General features: G+C 40.0%; 1 protein-coding gene across 6 annotated transcripts in view; it reads left to right on the top strand.

Annotated features, from left to right (window-relative positions):
* LOC105919271 (anoctamin-4) overlaps positions 1 to 27,071 on the top strand; it is a 170,306-nt gene that overhangs the window by 78,173 nt on the left and 65,062 nt on the right. For 5 of the 6 annotated variants that reach the window (XM_036132419.1, XM_036132420.1, XM_036132417.1 and 2 more), the window contains 9 exons: positions 9,404 to 9,504; positions 12,686 to 12,730; positions 12,810 to 12,941; positions 13,059 to 13,165; positions 15,292 to 15,347; positions 15,469 to 15,590; positions 15,785 to 15,919; positions 18,614 to 18,710; positions 18,890 to 18,950. In XM_036132419.1, the coding sequence (XP_035988312.1) occupies positions 9,404 to 9,504; positions 12,686 to 12,730; positions 12,810 to 12,941; positions 13,059 to 13,165; positions 15,292 to 15,347; positions 15,469 to 15,590; positions 15,785 to 15,919; positions 18,614 to 18,710; positions 18,890 to 18,950 (856 nt within the window). The remainder of the gene's footprint in view (positions 1 to 9,403; positions 9,505 to 12,685; positions 12,731 to 12,809; positions 12,942 to 13,058; positions 13,166 to 15,291; positions 15,348 to 15,468; positions 15,591 to 15,784; positions 15,920 to 18,613; positions 18,711 to 18,889; positions 18,951 to 27,071) is intronic. The other variant, XM_036132418.1, reaches the window with a different exon arrangement.

Here is a 27,071-nt window from a genome sequence, read left to right as displayed (position 1 = left end):
TTAGTCTTTACTTTTAGACCTTTTAGTGGCCAAGCTCCAGCTTATTTTACCAACCTTTTACAACCATATTCCCCTTCTGATAGCTTGAGATCCTCCAGCCAAAGGCTGTTAATTGTTCCAAAAGCTAATTTCAGACCTAGAGGGGATTGGTCTTTTAAAGCTGTGGCCCTCATACTGTGGAATGTGTTACCTTTATCTTTAATAATAATAATACATTTTATTTCAAGCACCTTTCAAAACACTCAAGGTCACTGTACATGTAAAAACAATAAATGGTAAAAGCAATGTCATCATAATTAAAAGAAACAACACAAACTACACACAGGAAAGTAATGTAAAATCATAATGAAAAGGCTTTGCGCTGTCTTGACTCTGATCATTCTTTTAAGAAGCAGTTGCATCACACTTGTTCGAACTGGCTTACAACAAATGTTTAACTAGTTCTATGCAATGATGTTGCATTTATGCTGTTTTATCTTTTTATTTTGTTCTCTTTTATGGTTGTTTTTTGTAATGATCAGAGGACGCGGACCCAGAATTCAGCCAGACCAGCAGAGGTTTCTTTAAAAAGAAGGATCTTTAATAACAGAAATCAAAAACAGAGACAAAATCCAAAAAGCCTGTTGCAACAAAAACTGCAGAGAAACAAACAATTCAGTTGGGCAGGCAGGGCAGGAACAGACAGAAACAGGATGGGTCAGATCTCTGGAGACAAGGGGTCAAAAATCCAAAAGCAAACCAATAAACAGAAACTTTCAGGAGGAGACTCACCCATACTCAACAAGACTACTGGAGCAGACGATCTGGCCCTGATGGCTGGATTGAACAGGGGTTATATGGAGGTGGGACCAGGTGAAACCAGTAAGAGATAATTGCAGGTGGGGTGGAGCAGAGCAGGTGTGTGAAGAGAGCAATCAAACCAGCCATTATTGCCGAGATCCAGACAGAAACAGAAGCAAGCCAGAAACAAACAATAACAGAAACTCAAAACACAAAGACTAATGTAGAAAAATCACAATGAATTACAGAACTCAGAACAGAGAAAGCCAAACCAAGGCAGATAGCAAATAAAACTGATAACATACACAGAATCAAAATACCAAATAACCCCAGAGCCCACACTATGGCACAAAACAAACTAAGACAGGTAAGTGGCCTAGCAGAATAAACCAAACTGAACGAAAAGCTTACAGAACCCTGACTGATAACATAAAGACAACACAATCAAACCATAACAAAAACTAAAATCATGACAGTTTTTATTGTGAAGCACTTTGTGGTTTAATCATTGAAAGGTGATATATAAATAAAGTTTACTTTACTTACTTACTAGCTAAAGCTGTCATGGAGTCAAGTAGAGTAGTATAGCCTGGCCAGTCAAACTGACTTGCATGAAGTCTGGTAAGGCTCCATTCCCTCCGGCCCAAAACAGACCGGACCAATCACATTGCGGGAGGTGGGACTCTCATTTTCAGTGGCAGAATTACCCATAATGCAGCGGTGCTTTTCTGCTACCATAACAGTCAAGATACATATCGGGATTTTTGTTTTTTGGTGCGTTGGAAAATTATGAAAGTGCATGCGAGTACACAATGTATCCTCGATTTCTTAGACAAAGGCAAAAAATTGTTCACTGGAGAGATTGCTTGAAGGCTTGACATATTTGACGGACTACAAATTGATAAAACAGAGTGTGTCGCTTGGATTTTATTGCATCACATCTGTAGTTATCCAATTGATCCTAACCTGTTGATGCTAACCCTGTTAGTCCTGCCTTTGAAATCAGGCTCCACCAGCTCCTTACCAGATTGATGCGCAGTGTATACAGCATAAGTCAGTCTGACTGGCCAGGCTAAGGATAGTACAAGGTGTGTCTTCTGGAAGGAAAAGACATAAGGAGACTTGGTGGGGGATTGAGGAAGTAAAAGAGTGTGTTCAGAGAAACAGATCAGCTGAGAAGTGGTACACTGTCTGGACTGAAGAGAGTTGCATGGAGTATAGAGACATGCCTCATAAATGAAGGTAGAGGTAGCTATGACCGAACAAATGGGATACAATGACCTGTATGATAGGTTGGAAAGTAAGGAGGGATAAAAGGTTTTGTACAGATTGGTGAGGTAGAGAGACAGATATGGAAAGGATGCTCAGCAGGTTAGGGTCATTGAGGATTGAGATTCAAATACTGAAAGGTGTGGGGAAGATGGAAGGAGTACTTTGAGGAGTTTTTAATTGAGAAAAATGAGAGAGAACAAAGAGTAGACAGGGTGTCTACAAGTATAAACAAGTTAAATTTAATACTTTTTAAGACCTTTTAATACCACTTCTAAATGAAATTTAAGACCAAACGTATGATGGAAATACAAATCAAAATGACTGTTGAGTTTAAGAACATCGACTAAATGTGTGTAATGCGAAAAGACAAACATGTCATTACAGTCCTAAATTATATTTATTACAATATTTTCAGAACAATTAGGTCCCATGAATAAATACTTATAAAATCAAGTAAATATATAAAATACTGTTCCTTCAGAACAAAAATAAATAAAACAGGGGTTGCGGGGGTTGCTGGAGCCTATTTCCCGATATAAAATAATTGTAGCCGTCCAGTGGTTTCATGCTTCCATGCTCTCTCGTGTGTACTGGCCTGCGTGTTTATAAGGCAGCTGTATGTCGCAGTACGGAACACTTGACCAGCATTTCACAGACTCGCTCCGTCCCTTCAGGCTTTTGCTGTGTGGATCTGGCAATCTGATACCATCAACCATCAACTTACTCTTAAAACGATCTTGTGATACGTTATCTAAAGAAGAAAAATACGTGGAGAACTCGTCAGTTTCTCTGTTTGCGTCCGCCATTGTGTTCGCCTTTTGCCTACCAGTCCGGCGTGCATGCGCGAAAAACTCGCATCAAAACAATAACAATGAACTACCCTATAGGCCACCGCTGCGGTGCCGGTGTTATACATTTACATATACATTTGCCAAAAAACGCACCCCCTGCTATTTTACTGAAATATACACTTGTAGCTGATTTAACATTTCCTACATGTTTACAAATGTGTTCTAAGCTACCAGTATGAATTTCATGAGTCTGGGACAATTTTTAGATTAAAAACATAGGGGGTGCATTTTTCGGCAGCCATTTGCCAAAAAACGCACCCCCTGCTTAAAAAGACTTTTTAAGGACCCGCGGCCACCCTGGTAGAAGAAGCTCCGGGTCTCCCCACTGAGGCAGCTTCAGTAGGGAGACCCAGATGTCCTTCTCGTGTGCTCTTGATAACCAACGTTGTGTATAATTCTCACAGCTCTCTTCTGTAATATAAATAAAGGTTTCATATTTGACTTATATGTGTTCACCCAGACTTTTACACAGTAGTTAAAATATGGCACAATAAGTGAACTGTACAATATTTTCATTGTTTCATAATTAACACATCTTTCACTTTATAACAAAAATGTTCTGGGAAAATGTTCTTTTGATATGTGCTATGTGAGGTTTCCATGATCATTTATCATCAATAATTACACAGAGAAAACAAAATTCAAAAAGTCTCTTAATGTTAACTCCATCTACAGATAATGCAACACCGTCTTCTGTTTTCCGATTTCCAAACATAAATTTAGTCTTTTTAAATTCAATGATAGCCTATTTACATTAAACCAATTCTTCAACTTTGTCATTTCATATTCAATGCATTGTTTAAGTTCCTGTACATTATTTCCAGAGCTGAATAAATTAGTGTCATCCACAAATAGAACAAACTGTAATAATTTGGAAACATCACAAATATCATTAATATACAAAAGAAAAGGTTTAGGCCCCAAAACTGAACCCTGTGGTACCCCACATTTAATTTTCATCAGTTCAGATTGACAGATTGACATCTGCTAACTGTACATATTGTTTCCTATTGTGAAGATAACTTCTCAACCAAATTAATACTATTCCTTCCATACCATACAAGCTTAATTTAGAAATTAAAATATCATGATCCAAGTATCAAATGCCTTTCTCTAATCAATAAACACCCCTATTGTAAATTTCTTTACATTGCTGTTATTAAAGCAGTTGCTGTGGACCGTTGTTGCCTAAAGTCATACTGGCTTTAACCAGCTGATACATTTCTAAAGAATTATCTAACTTATGAACAAAAAGCTTTTCAAGTACTTTTGAAAACTGTGAAAGTAAGCAAACCGGTCTATAATTATTGAAGCTTTGCTTATCTCCTGCTCTAAATAGTGGAATAACTTTTTCTATTAACTTTTTCTAATAACTTTTTTCTTCATTGTGTTAGTAAATATCCCCTTTCTAAAGGAAAAGTTATAAATATAACAGAGGGGTTTAATAATACAATCAATTGTTTTTTAATATTGCCATGTCTATCCCCTCACAGTCAGTGGAAGCCTTATTCTTTAATTTAGAAACGATAGACATAATTTCTACTTCAGTAACATCTGACTGCAATACTGTACTCTTATTTGTTCCCCCCAAAATGTTTGTTTGTTTATGTGATGGACGGTTGTACTGGAACTGACTTTTCGATTGCAATGCAAATTGTAATTGACAATAAAATTTGATTGATTGATTGATTGATTCTCCACCCTTCCTGTTATGAAGTTTCATGCAACTTTATACTATCTGCCAGATTTGGCCCCTCAATTATTAAAGTAATTGGCTTTCTCATTCATATGGAAGAGGTAGGCAGGACTGTAGATTCTAATATATTACCCATTACTTTATTCAAATTTAAATCTATGGCTAGGCCTTTAATTTGCGCTTTACAGGAGTGGTAAAATCAGCCAACAGGAAAATAACCGCTGACCGTGCTAATTAAATGTAAGGGATTGTTTCAGTCACCCCTCCCAAGTGACTGTTCTCACAGAAGGGGGGGTAGCACTGTATAAAGCCCCCTAGCCACGCTACAATCTGTCTCTTTCACCTGCTGCTTTAAGCAGCATATGCGAGCCTCTCATGACCCTCTGAGGAGGATCCGACTAGAGTTCAGAGAACTGCCACATATGCAGGCAGAATTGAAGTGCGTCCCTACTGTTACACATCAGAACCTAACCAGCCGACTGCCATACATGGCTGTATGTAACTTTTCCTCAGCTTTTGCTGGAGAAATGCTGATCTGAAAATCGTCCCTTAAACGTAGAGTTCCCCGTGTTCACAGCACCAGCTCAGACCACCGGAGATCTGTGAAGGATCCTTTTGATCCCAGACTGGGATTCATAGACCAGCTGGCCCGGATTGCCTTCATCCCGCTGCCTTGTCGCCACATCAGACAACAAGCTTCACCCTAGTTCAACTGGCCAAAGTCAACCGAATAGACACAAAGTCTGTCAATATCCGGATACAGGCTAGGTCAGGCACACAAGTTAGCAGTCCGAAACAGGCAGGAAAATCAGGTAAGCAGGGATCAGGCTGACTCAGATTTCAGAGGCAAATCGGGTCGAAATCAACAGGGCTATCGGAAAACAGAAAGCTGGACAAGACTCACCGAAAGGCTTGTATTGATCTGGCAAAGTGGAGTGAACTGAGACAGGTTTAAATAAGGAGGTGAACAGGTGAACAGAGCAGAGTGCTGATTAAGCAGTGACAGGTGGAAACACTCAGAGGAAGGATGGTGACTGAAAGTAAACTGAAGCTGATTGGATGGTGACTGGTGACAGGGGAGTGACATGCAGACAGATTGCACTGAATAAAATAAAGCAAAGAACAAACATAAACCTAAACAAACCCAAATGACAAAGGGTCTTATACCTCGATGGGATATTAATGTTTGTGTTATCCAGTCTGCTAATCACGCCCGCCGACAGGGGGGGACAAACGGGTCTGTTGTCCCAGGCCCAGGACAGAGGGGGGGGCCCAAAACTGACTCTGACGAGCGCGCGCGCGCTGCTTGCAGAAGCTGCACCAAAGTCTCCTTCACGGCACTCTGCTGCTCCCCCTCCCCTCTCGTACATGGCTCAGTGGCACCAGCCAATCAGCACGCAGGCTCAGCCCGGCCCGCCCACTCTGCTCCAAACACAAACATCCGCGGTGCTGTTCAAATGATCAGACTCGGAGAAAGAGAGGGACTGCACGAGCGTAAAAAACCATTAACAGGGAAAGAAGCGCCATTTGGCTTAAATTTAATACCATAAATGAAATCAGGCTGTATGGTTTGTAAAAAGCCGGTTAAATTCAGTGTTAACATAACAAATTTATATAAGCACGGGAAACACTATGAGCAAGAAAACGTTGAGCAACAAACGGAGAGAGGAGACGAATCTTCTCTCATTGCCCCGACAGACCCACAGACTGACGTCACTGACTGAGGCGATTCAGTCCTCCAGAGAACATCCAGGTAGAACAGTGGTCATCTTCAGCAGCAGTTCATGTTAACTTTCAAAGTAGATATTATCTATCATATGTTACTGGAGCCCATACATAAAATGTAATGAAGACCTTGAAAGAACCCAGTACATATATCCTATTAAAAAGTGTTATTTAAGATAAAATAACATTTACTAATCCTTTATTTATCCCACGACAGGGAAATTTATAGGATTAAAGCAACAGGCAGGTGCACACAACACAGACAAAATTACATAAGGATTGAAAGATATTCAATTCAATTCAATTCAATTTTATTTATATAGCGCCAAATCATGAAACATGTCATCTCAAGGCACTTTACAAAGTCAAGTTCAATCATATTATACAGATTGGGTCAGATTATACAGATTGGTCAAAAATGTCCTATATAAGGAAACTAGTTGATTGCATCAAAGTCCCGACAAGCAGCATTCACTCCTGGGGAACCGTAGAGCCACAGGAAGAGTCATCTGCATTGTACATGGCTTTGCTGCAATCCCTCATACTGAGCAAGCATGAAGTGACAGTGGGAAGAAAAACCACCCATTAACGGGAAAAAAAACCTCCGGCAGAACCGGGCTCAGTATGAACGGTCATCTGCCTCGACCGACTGGGGTTACAGAAGACAGAACAGAGACACAACAAGAGAAACAAAAAAGCACAGAAGCACACATTGATCTAGTAATCTGTTCTACATTAGATGGTAGTAGCGGGTGAGCCGTCTTCTCTGGATGATGTCACAGTTAACAGAACGCCAGACCAGGTGTACCTACTATGAAGAGAAAAGAGAGAGAACAGAAAGTTAAAGCAGAAATGACAACACATAATGCATAATTGAAGAACAGTAGAACTCAATATAGTGAGAAAATTAGATCCTGATATACTCCAGTAACCTAAGCCTATAGCAGTAAAACTATAAAGGTAGCTGAGAGTAACATGAGTCACTAGTTATAATTTTTGTCAAAAAGAAAAGTTTTAAGCCTAGTCTTAAAAGTAGACAGGGTGTCTGCCTCACGGACCAAAACTGGGAGTTGGTTCCACAGGAGAGGTGCCTGATAGCTAAAGGATCTGCCTCCCATTCTACTTTTAGAGACTCTAGGAACCACCAGCAGACCTGCAGTCTGAGAGCAAAGTGCTCTGTTAGGAACATACGGGGTAATCAGAGCTCTGCTATATGATGGAGCTTGATTATTAAGGGCTTTATACGTTAGAAGAAGAATTTTAAATTCTATTCTTGATTTAACAGGAAGCCAATGAAGGGAAGCTAAAATTGGAGAAATATGATCCCTCTTGTTGATTTTCATCAGAACTCTTGCTGCAGCATTTTGGATCAGCTGAAGGCTTTGAACTGCATTTTGTGGAATTCCTGATAGTAAAGAATTACAATAGTCCAGCCTTGAAGTAACAAATGCATGGACCAGTTTTTCAGCATCACTCCTGGACAGAATGTTTCTAATTTTGGCGATATTCCGGAGGTGAAAAAAGGAAACTCTGGAAACCTGTTGAATATGGGATTTAAATGACATGTCTTGGTCGAAAACACCAAGATTTTTTACTTTATTACCAGAGGCCAGGTTAATGCCACCCAGATTAAGTGATTGGTTAAGAAGTTTATTTTTTTGAGAAAATAATATTTAAAAGCATTAAGAGGTTGATTTGGAAAAAAACACTATGAACATAATATTATTATTATTATTATTATTATTATTATTATTATTATTATTATTATTATTTAATTGTAATAGTAAAATAAAAATCACAAAACCCGGAAGGTCAACAGTTTCATGATACATCAAGCTTAGGGACTGGCTAATATACAGCAGGTCAAAAAACGCCATATTTTGGCTGCAGTGCTGCTGTTTTCTGATGAAGAAAAGATTAACCAGTGCACTAAATTCAATAGATTGGTTAAAAATATCCAATATAAAATACAGAGATTTCCAGGGCATGAAGTACACAGTTAAGTTGACTTTTTTTAGTGTGTGTGTGTGTGTGCGTGCGTGTGCACGCGCGTGTGTGTGTTGGCGGCAGGTGTAGAGAGGGGGGCCCAAAAAGACTGCGTTGTCCCGGGCCCTAGCAAAGCTGTCAGCTGGCCTGCTGCTAATTACAACCAAATAGAGCTTAAAAGTCTTTTGAATTAAATATAATATTTGGTTTGTTTAGCTCCGCCATAGTGCTACGAATGTAAGCAGATCATTAATAAGGAAGATTAATATTGATTTAATGGTGTTTTGTGTAACTTTACATCAAGCTAATGACCAACCACTGCAGCACTCTCTAGAGAAACATTTGCATTAATAAAATCAAGTGTCCTAAAGGAATCGATTTTACTGAGCAAATCATGCTTTTAAATATTATTTTCTCAAATAATGTTTTGTTTAACTCAGTATTTGCATTGTGAATAGGTTGAAATATATATCAAATGTTGTTCTAAATTAGTTAAGCTAATTTAACCTCATTCCACATTCTTATGATTTTTTTCTTATGATGGTTTTCAACTACCTTATTTGTCCTTTGTTTCTTTTGTGTTCGTCAGCTTCTTTTTATCTTAATTTTGATTCATAATTTAGTAATGTTTCACTAGCCTAGTGGAGAGTATTTATTGATTAAAATATAGTGTTAATTCAGATAAACAACATTCTATAGTGGTGTTCTCTGAATGTTCATTTAGTTCTGTTAATAAATTCTTCAACTTGAAGAGAAGTTGTCACACATTGATTCTATATGTGTGCATTATTTGCTGTTTAAAGAATGCCAGCGCTGACAATACATAACAGACTGATAGTTATTTATTTATTATTAAACATTAAATAACTTAAAACCGTGTTTAATAACACAACACAGACATCCCCCACACAAGCTGGTAGAGCTTTAGACTCATAGAAATTTTAGGTTTTCAAGTGCAAAGATGTGAGGAATATGGATACTTTTGCATGACTGTGTGAGGGGATGCATACCTGATGATGAGCATTCTATAGGAAAGAAGCTCTCCTTGGAGCTGAACTTGTTTTGGTTTGTGTCTGTTTGCCTCTCTGCACAGGCTTGTTTAACTAACAGTGACGTGATCTTCCTGAAACTGCACGCTCCATGGGATGTTCTCTGTCGCTATGCCGAGCTCATGAATATCCGCATGCCATTCAGGTGAGAGCTTTCAGACATTACACTTTAATGGTTACATTAGTCTTTGAAAGCAACAGCTTTCAGACATTGGTCACAGCTTCAGTGTTATGCAATAATAATGGCCGCTTGGACTACGACTCCCAGTAGGTTATTCTCATTTCACAACTGGTTGAACACCCACTTTTATCATAAGGTTAATAATTGTTAATTAATAAACCCAGTTGCTAGTTAAAATCATTAAAGGCTAGTAGCCCTTAATCACAACCATTTGAAACATTGTTCGTTGTTGCTTACCTTTGACAGAGTAACACATTATTAATTATCCAATTATACCTATTAATAGTATTCATAAACAAATAGGTAAGGTTGCACAACAACTGGGTCATTCATAATGATGTGATAAACTCAAGCTGCTCTTTGCACATGATTTTTTTTTGTTTTTCTCTGTCAGTTTTTTTTTCACCTCAAGTGTAAATCCAAATGTTCGCTCTCAAAATATCCTATTTTAGGATTTTAATTTTAATTATTGTCCTGTTCAAATATATACACCTTTGGCTACAAAAGATAAAGCAGTAAAGATCCCAGAAGACATGTAACTGGTGTAACTGAATCAGGTGTGTAGGTCTGAATGACTGGCATGTGGGACCAATGGATAAGGTGATCCCTTGGAACTTGAGGGACAGATGGGGTGAGAGCAGGATCAAAACTCTGCCCTCCGGACCAAATTGCAGGGATTTGTTAGAGTTTTTACAGACCTGCAGCTCTCACAGAAATCTTTTTTTTTTTTTTAGGTTTTTACAGCACCAGTGGCTCGTTTTTTTGTATTGTGGGCTGACAGAAAAGGGGGTACGCAAGAGGGGGAGAGACATATGGCAAAGGACCACAGGTCGGAGCTGAACCTGGGTCGGCTGCATAAAGGCCTAAGGCCTCCGTACATGGGTCATGTGCGCTAAGCATTGTGCCACCGAAGCACGCCCCACAAATCTATTTTTTTAACCTTGTTTTTTGGAATACATAACGTATCGACTACATTCAAGATGGAAGGATGATTTTACCCAGTATAACAAAAAGTATTTCTAAACAGGATTACCAACTATAGCTTTAAATCCCTTTATAGCTACGTTGGAGGTGCAGCAAAACACCCACACACCATGATCCACTCCAATCCCATTCACTTTATTTATATAGCACAATTTTAACAAACACAAGGTTTCCAAAGTGATGTACAAAAAAATAAAACACGCTAAATATATAACACAATAAAATACAATAAAAGATGAAGTAGACAATAGAAATATACAGGCAGTAAAATTTAATTAAATTAAAAAAAATAACAATATAATAAATAAAAAGCACTGCCCGCACACAATAAAAATATGCATGTATACACATAAAAATCAACACTCTACATGGTATCAAAAGCCAAGCAGAAGAGGTGGGTTTTAAGAAGAGATTTAAAATTAGACAGAGAAGAGGCCTGTCTAATGTGCAGCGGCAATTTGTTCTAAAGTTTTGGAGCTGCAATGGCAAATGCTTGATCCTCATGCCAGTTAAAAGATGTGCAGCAACATTTTGTACATGTTGCAGACGAGAAATGAAGGACCCAGTAACCCCCGTGTGTTACGATAATACAGCCGAGTGGACATGAAGGCATGGATTACTGACTCAAAGTGCTGTTTTTGAAGGACTAGTTTTATTTTTGCCAGCTACCTTAGCTGTAAAAAGCTGGATTTCACCACAGCTGTTATCTATCTGTTAAATTTAAGGTCAGTGTCCACTTTCATGATGATGCCACCCCATACTACACAGTTGGCATTACGTTCTCAAGCTTGCTAGATTCCCTCTTTTCCCTCCAAATGTAACAGGGGTCTTATATTGAATTATTTCAATTTCAGTTTCATCAGACCAAAGGACATATCTCTGAAAGTGAAAGCCTTTGTCACTGAGTCTAGTTGCAAGCTGTAATCTGGCTGTTTTATGCGCTCTTTGGCTTTTTCTTCTCTGAATGACCTGTCAACCCATGTTGGTATGTACTCATTTTACCACCTTTAGCCAGCAATCTAGGTTTTGTATGAGGCCAAGGCAGTGCATGGGGGGACAGTACAAAATAAAACAGGAAACACAGAACAATAAAAAAAAACATTTACACAAACATTGAAAAATCCCTAAAAATGAATCTCAAATAGACCAGAATAAAAAGTCCAGCAGATTGTGGATAATAGAAGTTCCTAGAGTGTTTGAACTTGGAATAGAAGAGCATAGCACCTTTTAGCATCATGAAATTTTACCCAACGATGAACCTGACTTGTGGAAGCCCACAATTCTTCTTTTGTTGAAGGTGCTGATTTTAATTTTTTTATCATAAGCTTGCAAAGCCATGACATCATTATCTTCTTGGCTTTCAGGAATATTTCAAACAAAGTCATCAACCTGTATTTCATCATCTTACTTCAAAGATGGTAATAGAGAAAAAATCTCCCATAAATCATATTTGTTATTACTCTGGCATTTACCAAATGGAAATTATTTAATCTTCTTTAATGCCAGACGTCCACAACTTTACCAAGAGCTTAAAGTTTGGAGAAACTGGATGACCTGGGTCTGAAGAAACTAAAAGTTTGACCACAACGACTATTGTTAGATTTGGAGGAAAAAAGGAGACTCTGCAAGCTTGAGAGACCCACTTCCAGCTCGGAAGTATGGGCATGGCAACATCATATTGTGTTGGTATACCAGGTTCCGCCTCATTTTCTGCCCTCTACACACCCACATTCAACCTCACATGGAGTGCTGATCTGTATTAAACATGGGTCAGCTGATTTCTTTTTTTAGGAAAAACCAAAGAAATGGAAATTTTTCAGTTTATTTAAGATTTAAGTTGGCTTATGGACATTTCTTTTATTTATTTGAAAGGCCCTTTTGTATAGTTTTGTGTCACCAGGGCAAGCATTCACATAACTATACAAAAGTTTTTAATGCTTATGATGAACCCGCTCTATGATTAAAATCTGATGTGGAGTGAAATTGAACGTCTGAGAGGAATCTTCACGCAGTCTGGCTGCATCACTTTACCATCTGCAAAATGAGCGTACACATGGGTCAGAGTTGCCATGAGGCCCGGACATTTTGCCGTCAGCAGTTTATTATCTTTTATCCCCGAGCTCTGCCAGCTTCTAAGCCTTTGATTGCCAATCTTTCACAGGAGGAAGATCTTTTACATGCACAGACGACACAAGTTTTTGAGCAGGTTGGTGTGCAGTTTTCAGAACCTGCCCACAAGCTAACAGCCATTACTTTGGCAGTTTTAAACAAAACGTCTTTTGCAGGATAGAGAAGCGCATCAACAAGTTTCGGGGATGGCTTCCCCGTAAGCCTATGAAGTTTGACGATGACACTCTGCCCTACTTGGAGGAGAATGAAAGCTTTACAGCTCCCTTCAGTCGGTCAAGGATCCATCAGTGAGTTTATTTTGACTTTTTTCACTTCACATCTTATACATTTGCTGCTTAAAAACCTTTCATGTGTTTCTTCCAAGTTGCACTTAGAAAGATGCCAGTCACTCCCTTTTCTTTCAGTTTCATCATCCACAACAAAGACACATTTTTCAACAATGCCACCAGGAGTCGGATTGTCCATCACATCCTTCAAAGGGTCAAATATGAGGAGGGGAAAAATAAGATGGGTGAGCTTTCTTTGGATGTTCTGGAAAATATGACATATAAATGTAACATGGTCTGCATGTAGTGACATGGACTGCAGCAAGTAGGTGCTGGATCTGAATCATGGCCTGGGCTCTTTCTGGATGGATGGACAGACAGTTGGAAGGGAGTGATGGGTTGTTCTGTGATGTAGCTTCATGTAACTGACATGATCCAACACACTAATCTGGTGCCTGAGGCTGAAGCATGTGGGGAGAATTGGTGGGACCACAGCAGGGTGTGCTACTGACCTGTAGAGTTTTGTAATGTTCCAGGAGAGCATATCAGAGAAAAAGAGAAATGGCAAAGACAAAAAAATAAAAAATAATTCAATTCAATTCAATTTTATTTATATAGCGCCAAATCATGAAACATGTCATCTCAAGGCACTTTACAAAATCAAGTTCAATCATATTATACAGATTGGGTCAGATTATACAGATTGGTCAAAAATGTCCTATATAAGGAAACCAGTTGATTGCATCAAAGTCCCGACAAGCAGCATTCACTCCTGGGGAAGCGTAGAGCCACTGGAAGAGTCATCTGCATTGTACATGGCTTTGCTGCAATCCCTCATACTGAGCAAGCATGAAGCGACAGTGGGAAGAAAAACCACCCATTAACGGGAAGGAAAACCTCCGGCAGAACCGGGCTCAGTATGAACGGTCATCTGCCAGAAGACAGAACAGAGACACAACAAGAGAGACAAAAAAGCACAGAAGCACACATTGATCTAGTAATCTGTTCTACATTAGATGGTAGTAGCAGGTGAGCCGTCTTCTCTGGATGATGTCACAGTTAACAGAACGCCAGACCAGGTGTACCTACTATGAAGAAAAAGAGAGAGAGCAAAAGTTAAAAGCTGAAATGACAACAGTCATGTCAATGTAATGCAATGCAAAACTGGAGAACAGTAGAAATCAGTAGAGTGAGAAAATTAGACCCTGATGTCCTCCAGCAGCCTAAGCCTATAGCAGCATAACTATAGAGGTAGCTCAGAGTATGAGCCACTCTAACTATAAGCTTTGTCAAAAAGGAAAGTTTTAAGATTAGTCTTAAAAGTAGACAGGGTGTCTGCCTCACGGACCAAAACTGGGAGTTGGTTCCACAGGAGAGGAGCCTGATAGCTAAAGGATCTGCCTCCCATTCTACTTTTAGAGACTCTAGGAACCACCAGCAGACCTGCAGTCTGAGAGCGAAGTGCTCTGTTAGGAACATACGGGGTAATCAGAGCTCTGATATATGATGGAGCTTGATTATTAAGGGCTTTATACGTTAGAAGGAGAATTTTAAATTCTATTCTTGATTTAACAGGAAGCCAATGAAGGGAAGCTAAAACAGGAGAAATATGATCCCTCTTGTTGATTTTCATCAGAACTCTTGCTGCAGCATTTTGGATCAGCTGAAGACTTTGAACTGCATTTTGTGGACTTCCTGATAGTAAAGAATTACAATAGTCCAGCCTTGAAGTAACAAATGCATGGACTAGTTTTAATCAGGTGATTTTAATCACACCTCATGCTCTGTTACACTGCCAACGTTTCAACAGTTTGTCAGCTGCTCTGCCAGAGGAGCCATGGCTGGCTCTTTAACCCTTGTACTGTGGCTGTTTTACACCTGTCAACAAATGATTCAGAAACTAAAAATAATTTTAACTATACTGCAATTGGGAAACAATTGTTTATGTGGTTCTGTAGTTGCTTGGCAATATCTGCTTTTATTTCATTTTTATAAATAAATAAAGAACTAATTTAATTATTCTTATTTTACTTAAGAAAACAATTCTCCCCTTGTAAAAGTTGGATTTTTTTTTTGCTTTAAAACCTAAAACCAGAAGCAAGATAACACTGTATATTTATCTTCTCAGGGTCTCATTCATTAAACAGACTTTATGTTGAATGGGCAAAGGCAAAAGCTGAACTTGCTATAAGCTATTTTATTTTATTTTATTTTTATTTTTATTTATTTATTTATTTTCAAAATAAAGGTGCTAAAAGCAAGTAAGATCTTTACTTCCCACAAACAATATCAACATAATCCTGGACAAAAAATAATTCTCCAAGTACATTGACTAACCATCTGATGCTTCATGTTTTTATATTGCTTGCAGGAATGAATCGTCTTCTGACAAATAATTCGTATGAGGCCGCTTTTCCTCTTCATGAGGTATTTACATCAACCTTCCTTCATAGCCCCATTGTTGCTCACCTGCATCACCTGTTTTTAGGACATCACTGCTCACTCAGGTCTGCATCTTTAGGATTTCCTTATGTTTAAACTGTTCCAGGGCAGCTACCACAGCAAAAACTCCATCCGAACTCACGGAGCAGAGAACCATCGGCACCTGCTGTATGAATGCTGGGCCTGGTGGGGGGTCTGGTACAAGTACCAGCCACTGGACCTCATCAGGTATGCAGACAGTTACATTTTGTGTTGTATTTAAAGGAAGACTTTGCAGTATGCAGTAGTAGCAATATTACAATCCCTTAACTGGGCTAATATTCTTCTTAAATCCAATGTGTGTGTGCAAGACAGCAAACTGAAATTTAAACCAGCCAGCAACACTTTAGACTTGGTCATTGTGTGCCCTGCTGTCGTTTCAGGAGGTATTTTGGTGAGAAAATTGGCCTGTATTTTGCGTGGCTTGGCTGGTACACAGGGATGCTGTTTCCTGCTGCTGTGGTTGGTCTCTTTGTGTTTCTATATGGGATTTTCACACTGGAACACTGCCAAGTCAGGTAAAGACTGAAGCTATGTTTTTGTATGTACAGTATCTTATAAAAGTTTTCATACCTCTTGAACTTGTTCACATTTTTGTTGAGGTTTAATATGATGGACCAGCATAAAGTAGTGCTTTATGGAGAAGCTGTTTCAGCTTACGCTTGTATTCAGCCTCCTGGAGTTATGATAATATAAGATGCAAATGATTTATGATCAGATCAAAACCCATGCAACCATTAGCATGATGTAAACAGTTATTGAGTGTCTGTTGTGAACAGCAGAGATTATAAAATCTAACTGCAGCTGGGAGGAATGACCTGCAGAAGTGCTACTTTGAGCATCTAGTGGGCAGCAGTGTGTCACTGAAAGAGCTCTCCAGGTCTGCAACAGCTCCATGCATGGGGTGAAAGACGTTGTCCATCAGTGATGTTATTTTTGTTACAGTCGTTCTGTCTCCCACCACCTGCATGGGGTCCAGTGGGTATCCCAGGACAGATCTGGCCCTCCTAATGAGTTCATCCAACCGCTTTCTGTCAGCTACAGATAAGCTGCTGCTCCAACACACCACACCACAAAAGATGACTGATGCAACCGCAGAGTCAAAGAATGCCTTTTGGCGTGCTCCTGATTTTTAGTTCCTTTTTTTCCAGATAGCTGAAACTCAATCAGATTTGATGGAGAGTGATTTTGACCATAAAGGGTGACTCACCTATCCTGGTCATTATTTTTAAAAATGGGTACATATTTGTTGAAATCCTGCTTTTGTGTCTAAAACTGTCAGTGTGGCGCCCACCTAGGATTAAACAGTGGTCTTGTATTGAATTTTGAATTAATATTGTTTTTGGTTGATGTGATGTAATTCTGAGATAGTGATGTGAGTAGCTCTGCCGCTGTGGGGTATAAAAACAGCTCCGTCTTTTAAAAAAAAAGCTCTCTCCATCAACATAGCGAACGCTGTTGCACTTTTCGTACTCTAGCTCCCTTTTTTCTACAAAAAAGCTACTAGAACCAAATCTACCAACTTTTTATGTTATTGGCGAATTTATGTGAAAGCAACCAATTGTTCTGCCATTAGTGTCTTGAGGCAACCTGGAAGGGGCTGGTGTGAGACCTTGGTGAAGTTGGTTTTGGGTTGGATATTGGATATTCGCGCTCCGCAGTTGCTGTGAACGTCCCTCTCTAGATCAACAATGCTTCGTGTCCAAATTACAAATGAATCATGATGCGCAATGCTGTTGGTGATCCTGCCTCAATTACAAAGCAGGAAATAAATATAATATATAACTGGACCGATCATGTCCTCCCCTGCCTCAGCAGCGCTGTTTTCGGGCTTCACTGAGTCAGCGCCTTGATCCAGCAGCTCAAACTGATAATTCTCAGCCCCACTGGGCTCCACACAGCCTCCCTCAACCTCCGGTAACAGGAAGGGGGAGAGGGGGAGGGAATCCTCCACCTCAAAAGACCAAACCATGGAGTGACTACCAGCATAACTCTGGTCACTCTCCATGACTCAATATGGCAAAACAAGCTAACAGCAGCTTTCACTCATGCTGAACGCAGCCCCCTCCCCTTCCGTTCCTGCGTATCCCCCGCCGACTTAAAATTTGTCTGGGGGCAGAGATATGCTTTTACATGGGGGATGAGGTAAACTTTAAGTTTTGTAAACAGGTGCCAGTTGGGTTCAGGTCTGAACTTTGACTAGGTCATTTTCACACATGGATGTACTAAACCATTCCATTGTACACTCAACAAAAATATAAAGACAACACTTTTGGTCTTGCTCCCATTTTTTATGAGATGAACTCAAAGACCTAAAACTTTTTCCACATACACAATATCACCATTTCCCTCAAATATTGTTCACAAACCAGTCTAAATCTGTGATAAGTGAGCACTTTTCCTTTCTTGAGATAATCCATCCCACCTCACAGGTGTGCCATATCAAGATGCTGATTAGACACCATGATAAGTACACAGGTGGGCCTTAGACTGCACACAATAAAAGGCCACTCTGAAAGGTGCAGTTTTACCACACAGCACAATGCCACAGATGTCACAAGAATTTTTCACAGCTCTAGTGGCTCGCTTTTTAACCCAGTAGGCTGAAAGGAAGGGGGTGGAAGAGGGGGAGAGACATGCGGCAAAGGACCGCGGGTCAGAGTCGAACCTGGGTCAACCGTGTCGATGACTATGGCCTCCGTACATGGGTTGCACTACCTGCTGCGCCACCAGCGCACCAGATGACACAAGATTTGAGGGAGACCTGAATCCAACTGGCACCTGTTTACAAGACTTAAAGTATAACTGATTCCCCATGTAGTGTAGAACTAACTGTGTTTTTGGGGACTTTTTTTTCCTGCTGGAAACGTTAGTCCCATCACATGATCTCAAGTCTTGACTCTGACCAGCCTCCTTGTCCCTGCTGAAGAGTCATTCCCACAGCATGATGCTGCCACCGCCGTGTTTCTCTGTGGGGGTGGTGTGTTTGCACCGGAGTAAAGAGGACTGGACACAGATGCTTCTCTAACCTTCCAGTTTTTTTCCATAAAGAAAATGAAAACCCACACATCCTTTCTTTTTACCAATCCACAAGTATGCAGTATTTTGTGTTGGTCTAACACATGAAGCCCCAATTTAATGGACAAGACTTGTGATCATCACCTCATGACCCTTTAATTTGTGGTGGTTAATTTAGGTTTTCTGTTCTTTAGCAAAGAAATCTGCCAGGCCACCGACACCATCATGTGTCCAATATGTGACCAGTACTGCCCCTACCTGAGACTCTCAGACAGCTGCATCTATGCCAAGGTACTATCACTGCAGGTTCCTAAACCGCTGTGTGTTTTGTTAATGTAATCTGTATAGTTACACCAACCAGATGAATTAAAGTAATGTTTTGATTTAATGTTTGGAATTTAGGTGTTTAAGCTGCTTTTGGCTATATGTTATTAGCTAATAGTCAAACAATGTCCTGTCTGTATTTTAAGGTCACACACCTTTTTGACAACGGCGCAACTGTTTTCTTTGCTGTATTCATGGCCGTGTGGGGTAAGTCCCCGTTAAACTGCTAATTACTTGTGTTCTCATCTTAAGACAGTGTTCTACAAGTTGTCCATCAACAACAAGCCTGTGGCTCAGTTAAAACTGAATTCATTCACGATCAGTGCTCAGTAAAATTCAGAAATGAATTCAAAGTTCCCAACTGAACTATTCTGCAATGAAAATATATGTTCCTCCTTCCAGATTTCTTCTGGTTTTGCTTTTTTGTGACATTGAAATTTTTCAGATCATGAGACAAATTTTGATATCAACACAATTTTTTTTTTTTAAAAATTCTGTTAATTATTTATTTATTTAGGCAAACGGCTGGCTAAACTAAATTTGCACAGTGAGGAATATAATGATGATGATAATTTTTATTTCAAAATAGACAATGCATTTTAAAGAACTCACAAGAATTAGCAATGAAGGCTAGTTTTATCTGTAATCCCTCAGTGTACCAAATAAAATACAATAAATATAAACACAATACATACAGACCAGCAGGATATTTTCAAAGAATTAGATACATTTTCAAATCAGAATCCATCTGTTAAAATAAAAAAAAACATATTAGGTACCATACTTAAACAGAACAAAAACACAATAACAACAAATTGTTAAGACAGTACAATACATTAAAATGCAAAGCAGATACAAGAATCCCGTAATAAATGGTTAAAAAATGTATTATCCACAAGCCATGATTTTAAGTTATTGGAGAAGATTCAAAAGCTGTTGTAAAAGATCCAGGTGTTCCAATGTTTTCTGGTATTTATTCAAGTCATGAGAGGCTTACACTAAAAATGGGTTTTGACTGAATGTTGTCCATCTAAAAGGTACAGCAAGGTTCCCTCGATAGCTCTGGTGGTCCTTGAAGCGCTTGTCAATGATGCGGCAAGTACTTCAAGGGGTGAAGGTGCAAGACCTTTCAAGATTTTAAAGAGCAGACAGAAATTTGCAAACATAATCATATTCTCCCAACTCAATAGATGATGTTTTGTTAAAATATTGCAGTTATGATATTCTAAATGCTTTTTGTCTAAGATCTTTGTGGTCTGTTTGTACAGTATCTCTACAGGCTTCAGGGTCGACGAGTAAGCCTGCCCCCAGGTTGTTAAACAGTAGGTTATGTGAAAAAAAAAAAATTATAGCATTCATGAATATTTTTGCTGCAGAGTTAGTGTTATGGCCCAGAAGGTCATAACATATTGAAAGGGGACATGGTTATAGGGTTCAAGTTTCAAACATAACATTTTATTAATTACTTTCTCCTGTGTTGAAGATTATCAGGCATCCAGGTCATGATCAATCGAAGAAAAGGTTAAAAAATAAAACAACTGGACTTCTATTCTGAAGCTGAAGATGTTTCTCTTCCAATCCAAGAAGCTTTCTCAATTAAAAATGTCTTGAGTCGTATGGAGTGCCAAGCTTTATAGACCTGCATTTTTAGAGCTTAGATTCACATGTACATTCACCTGGAACTGATTGCCCCTTACAATGGAGAATCGTTAGGCTCATCGTTTGCCTGCCTCCCAGGAGGAATGTTGTAGTCACATTCATGGAGGTGTGAATTGGTGTAAACTTGGCAGGAATTAAACCTATTGCTCAGTTGTACATTTTCGAAAATTGGAACCTGTCCTGTTGTCAAGGCTATCATCTTGTTGAAGATGTTTCCTGTCTGTTTCTACCGCCTCAGATTACTGCCTCTGGGTATACAAGTGAAAAGTTAAGTGACATCAAAAGATACAAAAGTTTCTCCTGGCGCCATACTTAGATGTTTGACTTTGTTTGCAAAATCTGTGGAGTTCTCTGTGTGATGTGATGTGTTTCCCACCAGAGGGGCTAAGATGCAAGCAACATGTTTAGCAATGTTGTAAGTCACTGAATTAATGCCGCTGACAATGGGTCTGAGTGGTGTTCCTTGCATGTGGATTTTGGGAAGCCCATATAATTGTGGAATGTCTTCTCCAGGATATAATCTATAATAAGATGAACAGTGGATATGCAGCAATCCTTCATACTGAGCAAGCATGAAGCAACAGTGGAGAGGAAAACTCCCCTTTAACCAGAAGGAAAAACCTACAGCAGAACCAGACTCAGTATGAACGGTCATCTGCCTCGACCGACTGGGGTTACAGAAGACAGAGCAGAGACACAACAAGAGAGACAAAAAAGCACAGAAGCACACATTGATCCAGTAATCTGTTCTACATTATATGGTAATAGCGGGTGATCTGTCTTCCCTGGATGATGTCACAGTTAACAGAACGCCAGACCAGGTGTATCTATTATGAAGGAAAAAGAATGACAAAGAACAAAAAGGTAAAAGATGAAATAACAACAAGCAATACAAATTGGAGAGCAGTAGGAGAACTCAGCAGAGTGAGAGAAATAGACCCTGATGTCCTCCAGCAGCCTAAGCTTATAGCAGCAGTGTAATAGCGATAGCTCAGTGTAAGCTAAGCAACTCTAACTATAAGCTTTGTCAAAAAGGAAAGTTTTAAGCCTAGTCTTAAAAGTAGACGGGGTGTCTGCCTCACGGACCAAAACTGGGAGTTGGTTCCACAGGAGAGGAGCCTGATAGCTAAAGGATCTGCCTCCCATTCTACTTTTAGAGACTCTAGGAACCACCAGCAGACCTGCAGTCTGAGAGCGAAGTGCTCTGTTAGGAACATACGGGGTAATCAGAGCTCTGATATATGATGGAGCTTGATTATTAAGGGCTTTATACGTTAGAAGGAGAATTTTAAATTCTATTCTTGATTTAACAGGAAGCCAATGAAGGGAAGCTAAAATTGGAGAAATATGATCCCTGTTGTTGATTTTCATCAGAACTCTTGCTGCAGCATTTTGGATCAGCTGAAGACTTCGAACTGCATTTTGTGGACTTCCTGATAGTAAAGAATTACAATAGTCCAGCCTTGAAGTAACAAATGCATGGACTAGTTTTTCAGCATCACCCCTGGACAACAGGGGAATAAATTCCTTTCATGTACTTAAAAGTGTGTTTGAGTTGGAAACAATTTGTTTGTACAGTAGATGGATAATCTACACATTGTTTACAGGAGACCAGAGCACAAAAACTTATGACTGTTTAGTTATGTATGTGTTTACTTATCACAAGTAATATTTCAACATTCACAGAGGTTATTGTATATCACACTTTTTCTTTATATCATACTGCGGTAGTGTGTGCCACCTTGGGGGAAACCAGCGCAACCAAGCAGTTGTGATAACTTGTAAAGCTTTTTTTTTCATCCCTCCGTCAGATTCAAGCCCAGACTCTTGTTCTGCGTAGCTTAGTGACCTCCTGAAAGAATTGTTGATCTGAGGAATAATTTAAGTATGTCCATTCACGGCTGTATCAATTTGTTGATTATGATTTTCACTGTGGTGGGGTGTGGGGTGGGGAGGGGGGGAGGGGTAGGGTTACTTTAGGATCAGAGGTCAAAATAAGCCAGTATTTTAAGATGGCATTCTTTGCAACATAGGACTAGGGAGTGTATGTGCAAATAAAAGAAACTGATTAACTTTTTGCTTTTATGACACTTTAAAACAGTGAGTTTTAGAAAATGCAGCCTGGAAAGCTTCATCTATGTGCTGTGCAGAATAACCTCTCTACAGGAAGCACTTTTTCATAGCAGCGGCTTTGTCAAGAGCTATGCTTACAAACACAAACTTTAATCAGATTAAAATGTATTTGGATTAAATAATCGGGATTGTACCATTTATATGGGCGTAAAAGAAAATCAAGTAATCTGATCATGATTTTATTCAGAATAGAACCACTCTGAAATGTGCAGTTATCAAATTCCACTAAAGAAACCACAGAAAAAGTTCTTCTGTCTTTGCTAAACAACAAAAAAGAGTAAACAAAGCAGTATTATACGAGTTTGTTTGTCTTCTGAGAGCTCAGGATGGACTTGAATGATGTTCTAATTACAGTTCAAATGTTACTGAATAAGCAACAATTTTGAGCTCTTTTATTTTGTCAAATAGAAAGGTTTATCAAGAGCATGACGTATTTCCACCATTTGCCAATGTGGAAATATGTCACATTTACGTTAGGCGCACATGCAAACTCAGGTCAGTTTGCCACATTTGGAATAACATAACATGCACGTTGATCTGATCATCAATTGGCATAAAGCACGCCTCTCATTCGGATTACAATTTATTCCGATTGAGCTTAATCCTATCATCATTATTCCAATTATTCCGATTTGCTTGTTTATATGATGTATTTTCATTCCGATTAGCCCTGTATTCCGATTACTTTCGTCCATGTAAATGTAGCTAATGAAGTCCTCATAAGAGTGACAATTACATCTTAATCTATAGAATTGACTCTTTGGTAGACCATGTTTAATCCATATCCTATTTATTTATGAAGCACATTTAAAAACAACAGATTGCTGACCAAAGTGCTGTACATATCAATAACACAAATGATAAAGAAATAAAATAAAACTTGCAAAAAAACAAAGTACACAGCTGACCCATGATGGAAAAACAAACAATTCAAGCTGTGTTCAAGGTCAAGGAAAAAACTCGTCTTTACAAATGATTTAAAGGTATATATCCACGTAATATGCTTAGAAAAAAAGACCAAAAACCATTTTATCATGATAAAATAGGGTTATATACACATAGCCTCCATCATGGTAGTGTTGTGATGGTCCTTTTTGAGCTGAAAAATAACACAATCAAAATTGGACACAATTGGACACAATCAAACAAATATAACCAGTTTGCTTAATTTAGAAATCAATTGTAAATCATGCCAGACCAAGCCTGACCCTCCGCAATGCCTTGCAATAAAGCAGCAGCTCGGCATGATTGAAAACCAACTGTTATTAATTTAAAAAAACTATGTACAAAAACCTTAACAGCCTTATATCAGAAGATATACTCATGTCAATCAACTCTGTGGTCACATCTGAGCCTCAGCAGGTTTAGCATCTGCTTCAATGAGCACCAACATTTGTACTGTATTCCCAGCGACATTCCAGTCTTTTCCCTCTTGGAATTTTTGTGGTTTTTTTCCACTAGATTTGGACCTTTCTTCAATTATTCCGTTTACACTACCCCTTTTTAACCGTGCTGAGACCAGTCCAAGCTCGGTAACCGAGATAACTATCGAGTGTAAATGGAACGCAAACTGAACTGAACCGCGCTAAATGCAGCCCAGTTCCATGTGTGGAATAACAAAGAGCGCATGAGCAGACCGCGTCATCTCCGTGCGGTCAGCTGACATTTCAGACATTCATAATAATACTAGCTTCCTTACTGTGCCACACGATTTCCAGTGATGATTCTGCTTAGCAGTGTGATGAACCTCAGTGTCTGTCGTTTCCTGCGTCTGTAAGCCCTGATTAGACGTTCGTTTGTCTTATCCACGTCCCAAAAGCCGACTCTGTCAAGTAAATTCACCAAAAGTTGCTGTCTTCGCCTGACTCTCCGCAAATAACGACGTTTCACCAAGCATAACTGCCTAAATGTTACGGGCGCTGCCATTTTGATTTGCTTGGTCCCGCCTTCAATCCCAGAGAGCAGTAGTACCACAGATCGTCACTAGGAGGCGAGGAAACCAAGGAACCGAGATAGCGTGGTGTTTAAACGGTCGTCAGAACTAAGCTCGGCTTGGTTAACTGATCCAAGCTCGGACCGAGCTCGGCACGGATCGGATTAACAAGCGTAGTGTAAATGGGGCTATTGTTTCACCTGGAGATGCTAGCTGCTTCGTTATTTTAACCCCTGCTGCACATGTGCAGTACATACATCCGTTAAAATAGTAAATACACACGAAAGGCTTTATTTACTAAATGCAGTTTTGGCCTGCCTGTCTCTCCATGAACTGTCTGGCACTTCCCACTTCTGCTAGTCAGGGCTTCCCACGCCTGCTAACCAGAGCTTCCTATGTCTGCCAGTCAGAGCTTCTCACGTCTGCTAGTCAGAGCTCCCATGCCTACTAGCCAGAGCTTCCTATGTCTGCCTGCCAGAGATCCCTTCGTCAACGCCTGCCCGCCCGCCTGCCAGCCTGCCTGCCCGCCTACAAGTTCTTTCTCTGCTGTGCTGCTGGTTCTCCTGCTACCCCAGCGCTCCAAGTAATCTCTCTGCTGTGCTGCTGGTCCTCCTGCCACCCCAGCGCTCCAAGTAATCTCTCTGCTGTGCTGCTGGTCCTCCTGCTACACCTGCGCTCCAAGTAATCTCTCTGCTGTGCTGCTGGTTCTCCTGCTACCCCAGCGCTCCAAGTAACCTCTCTGCTGTGCTGCTGGTTCTCCTGCTACCCCGGCACTCCAAGTAACCTCTCTGCTGTGCTGCTGGTTCTCCTGCTACCCCGGCACTCCAAGTAACCTCTCTGCTGTGCTGCTGGTTCTGCTGCTACTCCATCACTTCAACAACTCTCTCTACTGTGCTGCCAGCTAACCTCATACCCCAGCGTTCTAAGAACCCGCTCTGCTGCCGAGCTTCCGGCTTCTCCTGGACCTCAGCGCTCTCACGCCTGCCCTGTATGCTCCTTCTCAGCACCTGCAGCACTCCGGCTCTCTCTCTCCAGTCTCCCAGCTCCTGCCATCTACAACCTTCTGCTCCTGCTCAGTCAAGAATCTCGTTCTCTCTCTCTCAACAACTCATCCTCTCTTCAATAAACTCTTAAAAACTAAGCTCAGTGTGTGGCTGAATTCGGGTTCATCAGAACAGTTCCTGACACTAACAAATTGAGCAAAAACAAAGCAAAAAACTTTAAAATAACACAAAATATGCCAGCAGGACGTGGTAATCTTTCATAGAAACTTTGTATGGAACCAGAGTTAGCAACTGACGTACAAATAAATAAATATGTCAAATAACATGGATATGTACCTTTAAAAGCCTAACGTGCAGCAGTAACTCATTCCACAACATAGGAGCTGCAACCGCAAAACACCTATCACCTCTGAGCTTCAGTCTCGACCTTGGAACGGCCAGGAGCAGCTGATTAGCTGACCATAGAGACAATATTGGATGATATAGTCTGAGAGATAGTGTGGAGCAAGGCTGTTTAAGCATTTAAAAACAAAAACAAGCATTTTAAATCAATTCTGTAGCTCACAGGGAGCCAGTGAAGAACAGCCAGAACAGGTGTGATGTGCTCACACCTGTGAGACTGTGTTAAAAGACATGGTTCTGCATTTTGGGCAAGCTGAAGGCGGCTGAGAGCAACCTGTCTGACACCAAAATACAAAGCATTGCAACAGACAAGACGTGAGGTAATAAAAGCATGAATCAGTCTTTCACACTCCTGTCTACAAAGAACATTTTTAATTTTGGCAACTTGTCTCAGTTGAACAAAAGCTAATTTTTACAACTGAACTTATTTGAGCGTCAAATCTAATGTCACCATCCAGTTTCACTCCCTAACTAGTAACAGTAGATCTCACATAAGGAGAAAGAAAGACAGCTAAGCACATAAGCTCTGAGCCAGTTTTCAAGTTTAGAGGATGAAAGACAGCACATATAGTTGTAGTAAATGTTTAGCCAATAGCTATCAGACAAACGGTGTCAAACACTGAAGGGCATTGTCAACTGTGTTATCTATAGAAGAACTTGAAGTTGTTGGCAACAGTAGCTCAGACAACATTCCCCTACAAGATGGTGTCACAGCTAAACAGAATGCAAGGCCAGATGAAGCTACTATGAATAACAGAGAACATAAAGTTAAAAGCTCCTGTAATGCCAGTTCAAATGTGACGAGGCTGCATTAATTCGGGACATGACGGACTGCGTTTCCCATGATGCAATGTGGTCAAAATGGCCACCAACTCCCATCATGCAACGCGACCCAAAATGGCTGCCGCCCTAACAACGGAGCGGAGAGATAACGTTGCTAGGCAAAAGTTGATAAAACTCGGCCACGCAGGACAATCTGCCTTCTTCCCTGGCGCCCTGCCAACCCGAGAAGACACACAGCTGTTTCACTCCGTTGGGGCAATCCCACGCCACGTGCTCGAGTTTCTTGCTGGACCGAGATTTTTTGAAGCAAAACTATTCCCTGTGCAGACACAGGAGGTCGACTCTAAAAGGTACTTTTAATTCCCTCTGATCAAATACTGGAAGCCGCCTTATCTCCCAGTGATCGAAGAGGAC

Source organism: Fundulus heteroclitus, unplaced genomic scaffold, assembly GCF_011125445.2.
Source record: "Fundulus heteroclitus isolate FHET01 unplaced genomic scaffold, MU-UCD_Fhet_4.1 scaffold_50, whole genome shotgun sequence".
In the NCBI taxonomy this organism is placed as follows: domain Eukaryota; kingdom Metazoa; phylum Chordata; class Actinopteri; order Cyprinodontiformes; family Fundulidae; genus Fundulus; species Fundulus heteroclitus.
Note: the sequence above shows the minus strand (reverse complement) of the source record. Positions and strands in the feature narration are given on the sequence as shown.